Source organism: Mchenga conophoros, linkage group LG2 (genome assembly GCF_057382185.1).
Source record: "Mchenga conophoros isolate Kocher_MC1m ecotype Shallow Benthic linkage group LG2, M_conophoros_male_GT1.1, whole genome shotgun sequence".
Classification (NCBI taxonomy): domain Eukaryota; kingdom Metazoa; phylum Chordata; class Actinopteri; order Cichliformes; family Cichlidae; genus Mchenga; species Mchenga conophoros.
In genome coordinates this window covers 9,878,105-9,893,868 of record NC_140527.1, presented here as the reverse complement: position 1 = coordinate 9,893,868, position 15,764 = coordinate 9,878,105, and the positions used below count along the sequence as shown (strand labels likewise).

The following is a 15,764-nucleotide window of genomic DNA, read 5'->3' as shown; positions in this document are numbered from 1 at the left end:
AAAATAACTCTGGATTATTGTTCAACAGAAGAGATGGTTGCAGATGTAATGACAAAGCCTGCAACAAAAGTTAAGCTGTTCAAGTTTGAGAAGTTTATGTTTGGGCATTAACATGGTATACGAACATGTATACAGTACTGAGGAAGAAACCTTTTGTTTGTTGTTTTTTTTGTTTACTTAAGAGCATCATAATATGAGAGCAAGTGGGGGTGTTGAAATAAGAAGAGAAAATGCTCTCAATTATGGAGACAGTCAAATGGTTTATTTATGTTTGATGTGTGCTTTACATTTGTGTGGCTGTTAATAAAGTTAGCGCGCTCTAGGGGGCGTATGGGTTCATCAAAAAATGGCCGAAGGCTGATGTGTGATTATTCCTCCCAAAATGTCGTTGATGAAGTTAGCTATGCACGTTAGATTTTACTGCGCATTTTCATACCTCTGCCAACAGAGTGCTTTATCCGCACCTGAGCACAGGTGGCTCCTCCTCCTTCCTGTTGGGAATGCTGGCGAGCACTCAGTAATCCTGTTCTGTTTCCAGCTGTGTGAGAAGAGTCGGACAGCTCCTAATCCTGCCTCCAGGCAGGTCCAGCTGGACCTTCACCGAACCCTGACGACCAATCAGCACTTCTCCTCGCTGTCCAGCCCCGCCCTCCAGCAGCTCCGCCGCATCCTTCTGGCCTTCTCCGGGCATAACCCTGCCATTGGCTACTGCCAGGTACTCAACAGGTCAGAACAAAAGTATAAATTTTATATCTGAGTTCTTATGTGGACCCGCCTTCCAGGCAGAACCTCACCTTCCATCAATGTCCACAGGTTAGCGGCCCTCGCTCTGCTGGTCCTCCAAAGTGACGAAGACGCCTTCTGGTGTCTGGTGGCAGTGGTGGAAGCCATCATGCCTCAGGACTACTACACCAAGAATCTGGTGGCCTCTCAGGTCAGCAGACACACTCACCTGCTTGCCTGCTGTGATCTGTTTTAGTGATCAGTGAGGCTGATCTCTGTGAGTCTTTGTGCTCAGGCGGACCAGCGCGTGCTGAAGGACTTCATGGCGGAGAAGCTTCCTCGCCTGGCATCTCACTTTGAGGATCACAACATTGACGTCTCTCTGGTCACCTTCAACTGGTTCCTGGTGGTTTTTGTGGAGAGTCTGCCCAGCGACATCCTGATGCCTCTGTGGGACGCCTTCCTGTATGAGGGTACCAAGGTACCATACACCCGAACACACCATGACAGAAATGCAGACAACACTTGAATGCACCACAGTAGTGTCCATGGAAACAAAAATGATTTTGTTTTCACCTTTAGATGTCTTTATTTACATTTTAGGAGTAATAAGACATTGTTTACTAAGCATGGGGAACTGTCATGTGACATGAAATAGGAGTGGGAAAGCAGATCATTCTAGTAACGACCTCACAGTCTACCACAAGCAGCGTAAATCCAGACGATGAGCGGGACAATGGCTTTGGGCTTGTTTCTGCAATGTGACAAATGCAGCACAGCTTTTACATCGTTTGTCTCAGGAAATAAAATCACAGTTCAGACACAGAAATATATACCACACAGGGATAAATGCTGACAACAGCTTCAGCCACGTAGATCCAACCCAAAAGTTTAATTTAAACTTAAAGCTCAACTACCAAGTAAGTTAATATTATCTGGCAACTGAGGAACCAAGTGGCTTATTGGAAATCGATCAGAGCTGTAATGAGTAAAGGGCCCAACTGCACCACAACTGAAAGAGTAATTTTATGACTCACCTCCTCAAAGTTTCCAATTAATTGTGTGGCGTGAGTGTCCTGTTATGAAATGCGTGTCTGTGCTGCAGGTGATCTTCAGATACACTCTGGCTCTGTTCAAATACAAAGAGGACGACATCCTGAAGATTCACGACAGCGTGGAGATCTACCAGTACCTACGCTTCTTCACAAAGACCGTCTCCAATGCCAGGTACGCACTCGCCTCCACCCGCCTTAATCTACGAGCTGTTACACTCTCAGAAGTGTAGCGGATGTAGCTGTTGAATCTTTGAGCTTCAAACCCTTTTTACTGAAATTTTGTGAGAAGTTTAAATTTCCCTGATCACAGTAACAACGATTTAAAGATTTTTAAGTATCTGCAGCTCTCGGATACATGTGGTCCAGTCAGTCCAGTATTTCCTGCTCAAACTGCAGTACCTGAAGTATCAAGCAGCATAAAACAGAAACACTCAAGCTGATCAGTTTCCAGTTCCTCTGTGTTGGTGATCGAGTCCTTTCCACCTGCGTGTGTCCATGCAGGAAGCTGACCAGCATCGCCTTCAACGACATGAACCCATTCCCCAGCCGGCTGCTGAGGAACCGGCGAGTGCTCCACCTGGAGCGCCTGCAGGCGGAGCTGCGTGAGCTGGAGGAGCAGCACAAGGAGTTCATCACCGAGAGCGTCGTACGGAAAGACAAAGAGCTCGACGTCATGGTGAGCGAGGATGACGAGGACCTCTGATCACACGGGACGCTTCAGCTGCTCACTTCGAGACGACGATGAGTTTTCCATGAGTTCAAGAGAATTTTACTAAACCGGCTGTTAACTGGTTTCCTTCACACCAAACACAGGATTGTGTCAGGTTCACCATCTCTACTAACACTACAAGGAAACAGACGCATACAGATTTAACTGCATCACATCTCTGAAACAAGCTTGCAGTAAACAAATGTGTACTGTGTTCACAAACTCTCATGCGATATGAGAACATAACAGCAAAAAGCCAGTAGCTGGTACATGAATGGATAAAAATTGGATCCCTCTTAGATTGAATTGGTTGCCCTCTTATATTACGTTGTTTTGAACCTAACCGCATCCACTGAATGAATGCAGTTTTCAGGACAGTAAAAACAGAGAACTCTGATATACACAATTTCTGATTGCTGATAGTGTTTCTTAATGCAAAATGGGCTTCCATTTAAAATGCAATTGCTTTATGTTCGATCTTTAGTGAAGAAGGGTCATTTTTGATTCTGTGGACAAGGGATGCAAATGGAATGTGAAGGCAACAGGTAGTAGGGTGAATTAGGGTTTCGTGTGGTCTTCAGTGCATGAATTTTATTGCCACTTTATTTCAACTTTTTATTAATGTACTCAAAAGAAAAACAAGAACCACAAAGGAGATTCTTGTGATTCTTGTTTGTGCTATCTGTTTGTGAAAGAAAGCACATTTTACCACATCATACTGTGTTTGCTGCCATTTATTTTACTCGTCCTGCCTGAGTGTCTGGGCTGCGTTTGTCTGTGCACCTTTGTTCTGGCCTTCTGCTGATGGGTTTCACATGCTGGGCTTTCCCTCTTGGTCCACACCCAGCAGCCTGCTGCTGACCACACACAGCCTACAAACTGATCCATCCATGCATCCATCCATGCATGCATGGCCTGGTTATTGTTGAGTTATCACCTCCAGCTCCTTGCTCATAACCAGGTAGATACTGGGCTGGGCCTGATCTCTGAGCTCAATAACAATGACAAAAATGCCAAACACTTTACTCTTCATGGTAAAAAATGTTTATAATACAGTAAAAACTGGATGTAGCCAAAATCAGTGTTTTATATACAGTGTAAGTGAACAACATTGCTACACTGCTGGTGTTTGATTGATAGAGGCTTTCTTTATAAGAACTATGATATCATTTCTTTTGCTGATTAACAGTTTTTATATAATTTTTATATCATATATAGCTTTCAAGAAGCCAAAGATCACTGGACGAAAAGACTACAGACCTGTGGCTCTGACATCTGGTCAGGAAGTCTTTTGAGCGCCTGGTTCTCTCCTATCTTAAGACCCTCACGGCCCCCCTCCTGGACCCCCTGCAGTTTGCATACAGAGCCAACAGGTCTGTAGACGATGCCATCAACATGGCCCTACACTTTGTCCTGCAGAATCTATGCTAGGATCCTGTTTGTGGACTTCAGCTCTACCTTCAACACCATCCTTTCAGACCTTCTTCAAGGATTGCTTTCCCAGATGAATGTGCCTGATCCCATCTGCCGGTGGATCACTGACTTCCTGACGGACAGGAAGCAACCAGTGAGGCTGGGGAAGAATGTCTTGGACTCCCGGACCATCAGCACGAGCTCCCCTCAGGGCTGTGTTCTTTCTTCTATGCCCTTCTCCCTGTACACCAACTGCCGCACCTCCAACCACCAGTCTGTCAAATTAATTAAGCTTGCAGATGACACCACCATTATTGGACTCCTCTCAGACGGGGATAAGTCTGCCTACAGGATGGAGGCTGAACATCTGGTGTCCTGATGCAGCCGCAACAACCAGGTGCTGAATAAGTGTTATTTTCATTTACCACTGGCCCAAGTACATTTTTATTGGCTTGTGAACAAAGCTGTAGTTTTTGTATTTTTAAATATTAACGCAATTTAATTGAGACATTATTTATATTATTTCACTTTCAATGTGAAAAATGCTGTAAAAACGTTGAAAATAATGGTCACCCCTGTTCGCTGCAATGTAAAATAGTACAACTGCTGTCAGCCTTCATTAAGTTGCATCATTTAAACATTTGCATATTTTTATTCAACTTCTGCAGGATGCTTTGATGAAAGACTCCCTTTTCCCAAGTAGAGGCTTTACTAGAGGTCACAGGAACAGCGCTGCTGTTTTGGATGCGGAAAAATGTTGTCTTTCACTCTACCTGAGCTCAGTGTTTCAGTAAGGGCTCCGCCTCATTGTAGCTGACGCTGAAATGTTTGTGTGGGTTGCCATGACAACACCAGAAGTGCATCTGAGATCGTGTCCAAATTCATGGGCTGCATCCTCCTGAGGACTCGGTGTTCTGACAAAACGTCTTACTTTGGCAAAACGTCCTACCGTAAGTAGTTCATGCGTTCTCGGCGGCTCTAGTGACCCTCGAACTCTCGGCTAGCTATCGAGGTGGTGGATAACATACGTCTCCCCCACAAGAGCACGAACCTACAACTTTTCTACTACTGTTTTTACAAGGCGTACACGGTAAAAACATTATGCTGTTATTTGTTAAGCACCTTGTGAAAAGAAATAAGTGGCTGAGATGGATGTCATATGTGCTATTGATATTATTTTACTCGTTTCTAGTTTTCACGGTGCTCCATGATTGTGAGAGGAATAAAAAAGAATTGTGGACATCAGTACGAAGCATGGATTCTTTTGACCAGAGTAGATACACTGGTCCCTTGAATATACTAATCTTTTTGAGGTGGGTGACTGTTCCTGTGTATTTACAGAAACAATGGTTGTGATAACCTCAGCTGTTTCAGAGGGTGACTGTTCGTTGCTTTGCGCACTTTTAAATCTGTATACAATGGTTTGTTCCCTTTTTGTGTTCTGAGGTTTAAACAAAGATGTACTAGATGTATTATACCGGTCCCTCGAATCTACAAATCTTTTAGATGTGGATGACTGTTCATTTTCATCTGTGTTTACAGAAACACTGGGTGTTGGAACCTCAGTAGTTTCTTTTTGGCTGACAGACTCTGGAGCTGTACAAGAGGAATAAAGAGCTGCAATGCTTTTGTGAACCTGACCTGGGAAGGGAGAGAAATATATTTTTGTTTTGTTTTTGTTTGTCTTCTTGTTTTATTTGATTCCTTGTGGGATTTGGATCCAACAAGTAAAGTATGCATATTATGCACACACACAAACACACATGCAGCTATTACCATTTCTTGTATTCTTGAATAAAGACATTGATCTGACACATTTAAAATGCAGCCAATTGTTTTTATTGTTATATTATTAAGAAAAAAGAAAAGGTGGGGGTGGGGGGATGTAAAGAAGAGCTTAAAGGAAAGGGCTAGAGGAGAGAAAACCCCAACAATTAGCAGGGCATTTTTTTACTTGGACAAATTGTTAATAAAGTTTCCATATCTGTAACAATGATGACAGTATAATTGTTTATAAACAATTATATTGACAATTATATGTGTCCAGTATGTTGGCTCATTTTCTTTTACTTTTTGCATTTGAAAATAAAAGTTGGGCTGATTTTGACACCATTACAAGAAGTGTTGTTAATGATTCTTTTTGAATTAAAATCAGGTTACCACAAATTGTTTTTGAATTTCATTTCATTTGAAATGTTTGTCAGTGGGTAAACAATTCGTAATGCAAAGTCAGAAACATCGAGTTATTCTTGTACTGCATGCTTGCAATAAATAAGTTGTCCTAACAGTCAGTCAAAGGAGCTTGGAAAGAAAAGCGTCTGGACTTCTTTGAGTTGAAGTGACTGATATATATATTTTCTGTCTGGTTGTTTTGTTGGTTTTTGTTTTTTGCCCTTTATCACCATTCCTCTTCCCTGCTGTTTTTCTTTCCCTCTTTCTTTCTCCCCTTTCTTTCCCCCAGTCATGTCTGTCCTATGTGTAGCAAGTGAAAATAAAATAAACAATAAAAACAAAGGTGAATCAAATAGACCAATACGGCAAGGCCGGGATGGTCCATTTGGTAAAGTAAATCCGTTAGTTATATTTAACATAATGTTAAATGGTAACATTCTGTTTACAATGTTACCATTTAACATTATGTTAAATGGTAACATTATGTTTACAATGTTACCATTTTACATTGTGTTAAATGGTAACATTCTGTTTACAATGTTACCATTTTACATTATGTTAAATTGTCAGTAGGCCTGGTACCGGAACCGGTACTGGACCCCCTTTTACTTTCAGCCATCAGAAGAGGGTACACTGTGGTCATAACAATACTCAGACTGTAGCATTTAAAGGTCCCAAAGTGTACCAGGAAAATATCCCCCGCACGATTACACCAGCAGCCTGAATTGTGAATGTGAGGGAGGATGGATCCATGCTTTCATGTTGTTCACTCCAGGCTGATATAAAAATGATATAACTAATACTACTTCTACTAATAATGACAATAACAACAAAATAATAATAATAATGTCAAAAATACCAGTAATAATAATAACAATAACAACATAAACAACAACATTACTACTAATAATAATAAAGATAAACAAATGTATTAAAAAATTAATAATGATAATAATAATAATAAAACTGATCATAACAGTAACAATATCAATCATAACAACAACAGTACTAACAACAATAATAACAATAACAATGAAGGTGTTGCTGCAGATCTGAGTCCCGACTCTGCTGCCTTTCTAGTGCGGCAAAGAAAGTAAGAAATAGAAAAAGAAAAACACAAATAAACTGAGTGTGAGGGTTTTTCTACAAGTTACACTGAATATTTGCACAGACATGCTGACTGTTTGCTGGGAGACGTCACCTGTCTTTTATAGAATAGCAGGTAAGCTGTTCTCTGCCGCTGCTCACACACAGACTCACACGTGGTCTGGCAGACCAACTCGTCATCGTACGTGAGCCGGCTGTCTGTGACGTCGTCTCTTCCGCTCATCTGGTGAACGCCGTCACAGACGTAATGTCCTGAGAGGAGAAGGCGCACTTATTAACGTCTCATAAACTTTCAAAGCTGACCTGCATTCAGCACATGTGTCTGAAAGCACCCACTCACCGCTGTAAGCTGAGGAGCCCAAACGACTGATCACGCTGACCAACAAATAGCGAGCAGTTTACTGGGAGAGGGCAGCGGCACCACCCGTTAGCTTAGAAATGGGCTCCATCCATACTTGAAATGAACGGTGTGCCTTTTCCCTTACCTCTTCAGTAAAGGCTGTGTCCTGGCTGATCACCAGCTGCTGTGTCAGAACAATGGGGCTGTTCTTCTTCTCCACGGTGAACGATGGAGTGAACGTAAACCACTTCAGCTGGAGGATCAGCACACTGAAAGAGATGAGACAAAGAGGAGAGGCTCAAAGGAAGACGCAAGGAGGACATGACATGAACAAAACTGACACCGACTGAACTGTGGTGGTTTGAGGCCTTTGGGGACCGATTTGAGGTTACTCACTTTGGCAGGTTCAAGAACAACAGCTCCTCTTTGATCTTCTTAGCTCCGCACTGGCATTCGTAGTCCAACAGGCCGCCCTGCAGCAGGGAGCAGGAGGAACAGGTGCATTAGAGTTAAACTCTTTTACAGATGAATTCACATATTCGTGGGAGCAAGCCTGTTCACAGAATAGAGTCTAAACGAGCTCTTACTTTCAGACTCCAGCCCCGCCCTTCAGCAGCTCCGCAGCATCCTGCTGGCTGGCACAACCTTGCCATTGGCTACTGCCAGGGACTCAACAGGTTAGAACAAAAATATAAATATTATATCTGAGTTCTTATGTGGACCCGCCTTCCAGACAGAACCTCACCTTCCATCAATGTCCACAGGTTAGCGGCCCTCGCTCTGCTGGTCCTCCAAAGTGACGAAGACGCCTTCTGGTGTCTGGTGGCAGTGGTGGAAGCCATCATGCCTCAGGACTACTACACCAAGAATCTGGTGGCCTCTCAGGTCAGCAGACACACTCACCTGCTTGCCTGCTGTGATCTGTTTTAGTGATCAGTGAGGCTGATCTCTGTGAGTCTTTGTGCTCAGGCGGACCAGCGCGTGCTGAAGGACTTCATGGCGGAGAAGCTTCCTCGCCTGGCATCTCACTTTGAGGATCACAACATTGACGTCTCTCTGGTCACCTTCAACTGGTTCCTGGTGGTTTTTGTGGAGAGTCTGCCCAGCGACATCCTGATGCCTCTGTGGGACGCCTTCCTGTATGAGGGTACCAAGGTACCATACACCCGAACACACCATGACAGAAATGCAGACAACACTTGAATGCACCACAGTAGTGTCCATGGAAACAAAAATGATTTTGTTTTCACCTTTAGATGTCTTTATTTACATTTTAGGAGTAATAAGACATTGTTTACTAAGCATGGGGAACTGTCATGTGACATGAAATAGGAGTGGGAAAGCAGATCATTCTAGTAACGACCTCACAGTCTACCACAAGCAGCGTAAATCCAGACGATGAGCGGGACAATGGCTTTGGGCTTGTTTCTGCAATGTGACAAATGCAGCACAGCTTTTACATCGTTTGTCTCAGGAAATAAAATCACAGTTCAGACACAGAAATATATACCACACAGGGATAAATGCTGACAACAGCTTCAGCCACGTAGATCCAACCCAAAAGTTTAATTTAAACTTAAAGCTCAACTACCAAGTAAGTTAATATTATCTGGCAACTGAGGAACCAAGTGGCTTATTGGAAATCGATCAGAGCTGTAATGAGTAAAGGGCCCAACTGCACCACAACTGAAAGAGTAATTTTATGACTCACCTCCTCAAAGTTTCCAATTAATTGTGTGGCGTGAGTGTCCTGTTATGAAATGCGTGTCTGTGCTGCAGGTGATCTTCAGATACACTCTGGCTCTGTTCAAATACAAAGAGGACGACATCCTGAAGATTCACGACAGCGTGGAGATCTACCAGTACCTACGCTTCTTCACAAAGACCGTCTCCAATGCCAGGTACGCACTCGCCTCCACCCGCCTTAATCTACGAGCTGTTACACTCTCAGAAGTGTAGCGGATGTAGCTGTTGAATCTTTGAGCTTCAAACCCTTTTTACTGAAATTTTGTGAGAAGTTTAAATTTCCCTGATCACAGTAACAACGATTTAAAGATTTTTAAGTATCTGCAGCTCTCGGATACATGTGGTCCAGTCAGTCCAGTATTTCCTGCTCAAACTGCAGTACCTGAAGTATCAAGCAGCATAAAACAGAAACACTCAAGCTGATCAGTTTCCAGTTCCTCTGTGTTGGTGATCGAGTCCTTTCCACCTGCGTGTGTCCATGCAGGAAGCTGACCAGCATCGCCTTCAACGACATGAACCCATTCCCCAGCCGGCTGCTGAGGAACCGGCGAGTGCTCCACCTGGAGCGCCTGCAGGCGGAGCTGCGTGAGCTGGAGGAGCAGCACAAGGAGGTCATCACCGAGAGCGTCGTACGGAAAGACAAAGAGCTCGACGTCATGGTGAGCGAGGACGACGAGGACCTCTGATCACACGGGACGCTTCAGCTGCTCACTTCGAGACGACGATGAGTTTTCCATGAGTTCAAGAGAATTTTACTAAACCGGCTGTTAACTGGTTTCCTTCACACCAAACACAGGATTGTGTCAGGTTCACCATCTCTACTAACACTACAAGGAAACAGACGCATACAGATTTAACTGCATCACATCTCTGAAACAAGCTTGCAGTAAACAAATGTGTACTGTGTTCACGTGTGTAATAAGTCAGGCTGCAGAAATGTGCAGATGTATTTCAGTGAATTCATTTGGATTAATATGTGATAGCTTATTTATTTCATTGCATCTTTTGCTTGATACCTAAAAATGCGTGACATTTCTAAATGTAGTCACATCCCTATGAAACATGGTTGATTATCAGCTGTAGTCACAGCTGGTGATAAAGTAATTAAATGTCCAGCTATTCAAAAATAGGGCATTCTGCACAATGAGTACTTTTTGGTACTTGAAGTATATTTTGATGCTGATGCTTCAGGGCATTGTGCTGCATTGTCGAAGCTCTCTGGGCTTCCGGTTAGAACGACCTCACAGTGTTTTATTTTGATCTGGTGTAAAGTGCATTGTGCAGAAATGACAGCATGATAGTCACATGATAAAACTGACTTTTCTTTTTTTTTTTTTTTAATTTTACTGGGTGTGCATCTTGTTCAAATGTCTTTTTCAGCATTTGTACATAAATATTCTGTATATAAATATTTGATTTTCATTTATTTTACAGAGTCCTTTATTTTGTTTCACAAATATGACATTCATGTCAAATGACATCTGCAGACTTTATAATGACCAGCAGGGGGCAGTGTATTGCAGTCTATGAGAACATTTACTGAGACCTGTTTCATGCACTAGTTTCATGTCTCATTGAATCCAACATGATGTTGATTTTGTAAATTAAGGTCACATCTTCATCACATCTAATTTCAAAACACTGATCAATTTTTAAAAAAAATGAATTCCATATCAATTGCAGGAATAAAATAGGAATAAATAACAAACAAGAAATACATACAAAACAAGAGAAAGGCACACATGAGAGAACAGGTCACATGACAGCACAGCATTATCTACCCACAATTTGAACTAAATAACAGATAGCACAGGCAATGAAAACAAACGGAAATCAGAATAAATTTAAAAACTTTTATTGATGTTAACTTGAAGTGCTGAATTAGCCCTGTTGTCAGTTCAAATCACTTCATTCTATAGCGCACTTTAAGGTCTTTAGACCTTAAAAAGTAATACACTGCAAGGTAAGCTTGCAGCATCTTACTTTAAGGTCAACTGTGAAACTTTGTGGAAAGCCTGAGACAAGTTGATGAGTCAGTGAAGCGCACTTCCTTCTGATGACGGCTATACTGAGGTGAGTTTTTAAGCATATCCTGAACTTTATTCATTATTAGACTTCTGACACCTGGCAAATAAACTCTCACGCGATATGAGAACATAACAGCAAAAAGCCAGTAGCTGGTACATGAATGGATAAAAATTGGATCCCTCTTAGATTGAATTGGTTGCCCTCTTATATTACGTTGTTTTGAACCTAACCGCATCCACTGAATGAATGCAGTTTTCAGGACAGTAAAAACAGAGAACTCTGATATACACAATTTCTGATTGCTGATAGTGTTTCTTAATGCAAAATGGGCTTCCATTTAAAATGCAATTGCTTTATGTTCGATCTTTAGTGAAGAAGGGTCATTTTTGATTCTGTGGACAAGGGATGCAAATGGAATGTGAAGGCAACAGGTAGTAGGGTGAATTAGGGTTTCGTGTGGTCTTCAGTGCATGAATTTTATTGCCACTTTATTTCAACTTTTTATTAATGTACTCAAAAGAAAAACAAGAACCACAAAGGAGATTCTTGTGATTCTTGTTTGTGCTATCTGTTTGTGAAAGAAAGCACATTTTACCACATCATACTGTGTTTGCTGCCATTTATTTTACTCGTCCTGCCTGAGTGTCTGGGCTGCGTTTGTCTGTGCACCTTTGTTCTGGCCTTCTGCTGATGGGTTTCACATGCTGGGCTTTCCCTCTTGGTCCACACCCAGCAGCCTGCTGCTGACCACACACAGCCTACAAACTGATCCATCCATGCATCCATCCATGCATGCATGGCCTGGTTATTGTTGAGTTATCACCTCCAGCTCCTTGCTCATAACCAGGTAGATACTGGGCTGGGCCTGATCTCTGAGCTCAATAACAATGACAAAAATGCCAAACACTTTACTCTTCATGGTAAAAAATGTTTATAATACAGTAAAAACTGGATGTAGCCAAAATCAGTGTTTTATATACAGTGTAAGTGAACAACATTGCTACACTGCTGGTGTTTGATTGATAGAGGCTTTCTTTATAAGAACTATGATATCATTTCTTTTGCTGATTAACAGTTTTTATATAATTTTTATATCATATATAGCTTTCAAGAAGCCAAAGATCACTGGACGAAAAGACTACAGACCTGTGGCTCTGACATCTGGTCAGGAAGTCTTTTGAGCGCCTGGTTCTCTCCTATCTTAAGACCCTCACGGCCCCCCTCCTGGACCCCCTGCAGTTTGCATACAGAGCCAACAGGTCTGTAGACGATGCCATCAACATGGCCCTACACTTTGTCCTGCAGAATCTATGCTAGGATCCTGTTTGTGGACTTCAGCTCTACCTTCAACACCATCCTTTCAGACCTTCTTCAAGGATTGCTTTCCCAGATGAATGTGCCTGATCCCATCTGCCGGTGGATCACTGACTTCCTGACGGACAGGAAGCAACCAGTGAGGCTGGGGAAGAATGTCTTGGACTCCCGGACCATCAGCACGAGCTCCCCTCAGGGCTGTGTTCTTTCTTCTATGCCCTTCTCCCTGTACACCAACTGCCGCACCTCCAACCACCAGTCTGTCAAATTAATTAAGCTTGCAGATGACACCACCATTATTGGACTCCTCTCAGACGGGGATAAGTCTGCCTACAGGATGGAGGCTGAACATCTGGTGTCCTGATGCAGCCGCAACAACCAGGTGCTGAATAAGTGTTATTTTCATTTACCACTGGCCCAAGTACATTTTTATTGGCTTGTGAACAAAGCTGTAGTTTTTGTATTTTTAAATATTAACGCAATTTAATTGACACATTATTTATATTATTTCACTTTCAATGTGAAAAATGCTGGAAAAACGTTGAAAATAATGGTCACCCCTGTTCGCTGCAATGTAAAATAGTACAACTGCTGTCAGCCTTCATTAAGTTGCATCATTTAAACATTTGCATATTTTTATTCAACTTCTGCAGGATGCTTTGATGAAAGACTCCCTTTTCCCAAGTAGAGGCTTTACTAGAGGTCACAGGAACAGCGCTGCTGTTTTGGATGCGGAAAAATGTTGTCTTTCACTCTACCTGAGCTCAGTGTTTCAGTAAGGGCTCCGCCTCATTGTAGCTGACGCTGAAATGTTTGTGTGGGTTGCCATGACAACACCAGAAGTGCATCTGAGATCGTGTCCAAATTCATGGGCTGCATCCTCCTGAGGACTCGGTGTTCTGACAAAACGTCTTACTTTGGCAAAACGTCCTACCGTAAGTAGTTCATGCGTTCTCGGCGGCTCTAGTGACCCTCGAACTCTCGGCTAGCTATCGAGGTGGTGGATAACATACGTCTCCCCCACAAGAGCACGAACCTACAACTTTTCTACTACTGGTTTTACAAGGCGTACACGGTAAAAACATTATGCTGTTATTTGTTAAGCACTTGTGCACCTTGTGAAAAGAAATAAGTGGCTGAGATGGATGTCATATGTGCTATTGATATTATTTTACTCGTTTCTAGTTTTCACGGTGCTCCATGATTGTGAGAGGAATAAAAAAGAATTGTGGACATCAGTACGAAGCATGGATTCTTTTGACCAGAGTAGATACACTGGTCCCTTGAATATACTAATCTTTTTGAGGTGGGTGACTGTTCCTGTGTATTTACAGAAACAATGGTTGTGATAACCTCAGCTGTTTCAGAGGGTGACTGTTCGTTGCTTTGCGCACTTTTAAATCTGTATACAATGGTTTGTTCCCTTTTTGTGTTCTGAGGTAGAGGTCTGCACCCGACCAGATTTCTTGCGGCGCGGGAATAAATTTCCAAATAAAATGCGGTAGCGGTCGGTAACTCTGGTGTAATTTGAACTGGAGCGGGCGATCTGAAAATATAGCGTGCCCGACATTTTTTCGGAACAGCATATCTGTGATTTCCTCATTCTAATTGAGCACTGGTACAGCCAGTGCTCACGCCTGTTACACGCACTGAGCGCATGGATCAGTGCTTTTTGCACGTGCATTTTACTTGCACAGTCTGTGACTCTGTGCGCGCATCACCTGCATCAGAGCGCGCTTTACCAACATGGCAGAGCAAACTGAAGATGCAATTTCCTTGAAGGACGTTCAGCTGGGATTAGACAACGGTCAGTTTACTTTAAGGAAACCCACATCAGGCAAGTCTGATGTATGGGAGTCTTTTTCATGCGTCATAGACGCAAATGGAAAAAAATTACCCTTTGTACAATGCGATAAATGCCTCAAAGTTTTACCCTTTTGCAGTCACAAGACTGGAACCTCAGGTTTAAGGCGGCACTCATGTCCCATCACAAAGGGGCAAACAAAACTGGCATTTACTAAATCTTTGCTGGTGCCAGAGAAGTTTAAAAAAGAAACCAGAGACAAATGTGTTCAGTTTGTTTGCCAAGACATTCGACCGTATGATACCATCTCTGGAAAAGGCTTCACACAGCTGGCCCAACATTTGGTCGACACAGCAGCAAGAATAGGAAAATTCGATGTCTGTGAGATACTACCACACCCCACAACGGTGTCAAGAAATGTTGAAATGAGGGCTCAGAGTCTACGTAAACATGTTGTGGAGGAAATCACTGCAACAATATCGAAGTTTGGATGCGCTGTTACAGCAGACATATGGACAGAAACATATCGAAAAACGTCCTTTTTGTCTGCAACCATCCATTACGTTAATGAGCAATCTGAGCTACATTCAAGAGTGCTTTTTGCTGCCCCTTTTGACCCAAGCACCTCAAAGACAGGTGAAAACATTTGAAGGCACCTGCTGCAGAATCTCAGAGTGTTTGGCATTGATGCGACAGACATGGGCAAAAAGATTATTTTTGTCACAGATCGTGGAGCCAACATGATCAGTGCCTTACGAGAATACACGAGGCTAAACTGCACAGCGCACATACTAAACGTGACTCTCTCCAGTGCGTTTGGTACTGCCATAATCGAAAAGTCTCCAGAGATCGCTAGCCTTCTGACTGATGTTAAAAAGTTGGTTACATATTTCAAACACTCAGGACAGCAGGGCAAGCTTAAAAAGTCACTGAAACAATCCATAGAGACACGATGGAACTCTAACTTTGACATGTTAAATTCTGTCTTGGAACAGTACGAAGACATTGCATCTGTGCTGACTGAGAGCAATAATTATGACAAGATCGGACGCATTAGCATCAGTACTCTTAAGTTACTAGTATCATTCCTAAAACCCTTCAAAGAGGCAACTGACGACTTGGAAACTGATAACACAGCTCCCAGTGCCTCACTTGTTCTTCCGTGGTCTGTGCGATTAATTGAGCACTGTACATCAGCCACAAAAGACCCTCTGCTCTCTGAAATTGCAACCGTCTGTGTAACACGGCTGAAAGAATTACTGTCAGCAGACAGCACTTCATCCCATTCTGTTCACATGCTTTATAAAATAGCAACCTTTCTGACACCAAATCTGCGAGGTCTGAGAATGTTAG

At 42.6% G+C, this 15,764-nt stretch overlaps 2 protein-coding genes across 2 annotated transcripts; both read left to right on the top strand.

Annotated features, from left to right (window-relative positions):
* The first annotated feature begins 763 nt into the window (after window positions 1–763).
* On the top strand, window positions 764–2,481 carry LOC146581691 (TBC1 domain family member 2A-like). Its single transcript, XM_085247121.1, has 4 exons — window positions 764–934; window positions 1,019–1,204; window positions 1,829–1,950; window positions 2,280–2,481. The coding sequence occupies exons 1-4, from the start codon at window positions 764–766 to the stop codon at window positions 2,479–2,481; spliced, it is 681 nt and encodes a 226-aa protein (XP_085103247.1).
* Window positions 2,482–8,233: 5,752 nt separating this feature from the next.
* Window positions 8,234–9,951, top strand: LOC146581690 (TBC1 domain family member 2A-like). The gene is made up of 4 exons (XM_085247113.1): window positions 8,234–8,404; window positions 8,489–8,674; window positions 9,299–9,420; window positions 9,750–9,951. Exons 1-4 carry the CDS (start codon window positions 8,234–8,236, stop codon window positions 9,949–9,951), a joined length of 681 nt encoding a protein of 226 aa, XP_085103239.1.
* Window positions 9,952–15,764: the final 5,813 nt, after the last annotated feature.

Coding starts and splice junctions, on each gene's coding strand:
- LOC146581691 (XM_085247121.1), top strand. CDS start 764: ATGTGGACCCGCCTTCCAGGCAGAACCTCACCTTCCATCAATGTCCAC. Junction 935..1,018: donor AGAATCTGGTGGCCTCTCAG/GTCAGCAGACAC, acceptor CTTTGTGCTCAG/GCGGACCAGCGCGTGCTGAA. Junction 1,951..2,279: donor AAGACCGTCTCCAATGCCAG/GTACGCACTCGC, acceptor GTGTCCATGCAG/GAAGCTGACCAGCATCGCCT.
- LOC146581690 (XM_085247113.1), top strand. CDS start 8,234: ATGTGGACCCGCCTTCCAGACAGAACCTCACCTTCCATCAATGTCCAC. Junction 8,675..9,298: donor TCCTGTATGAGGGTACCAAG/GTACCATACACC, acceptor TCTGTGCTGCAG/GTGATCTTCAGATACACTCT. Junction 9,421..9,749: donor AAGACCGTCTCCAATGCCAG/GTACGCACTCGC, acceptor GTGTCCATGCAG/GAAGCTGACCAGCATCGCCT.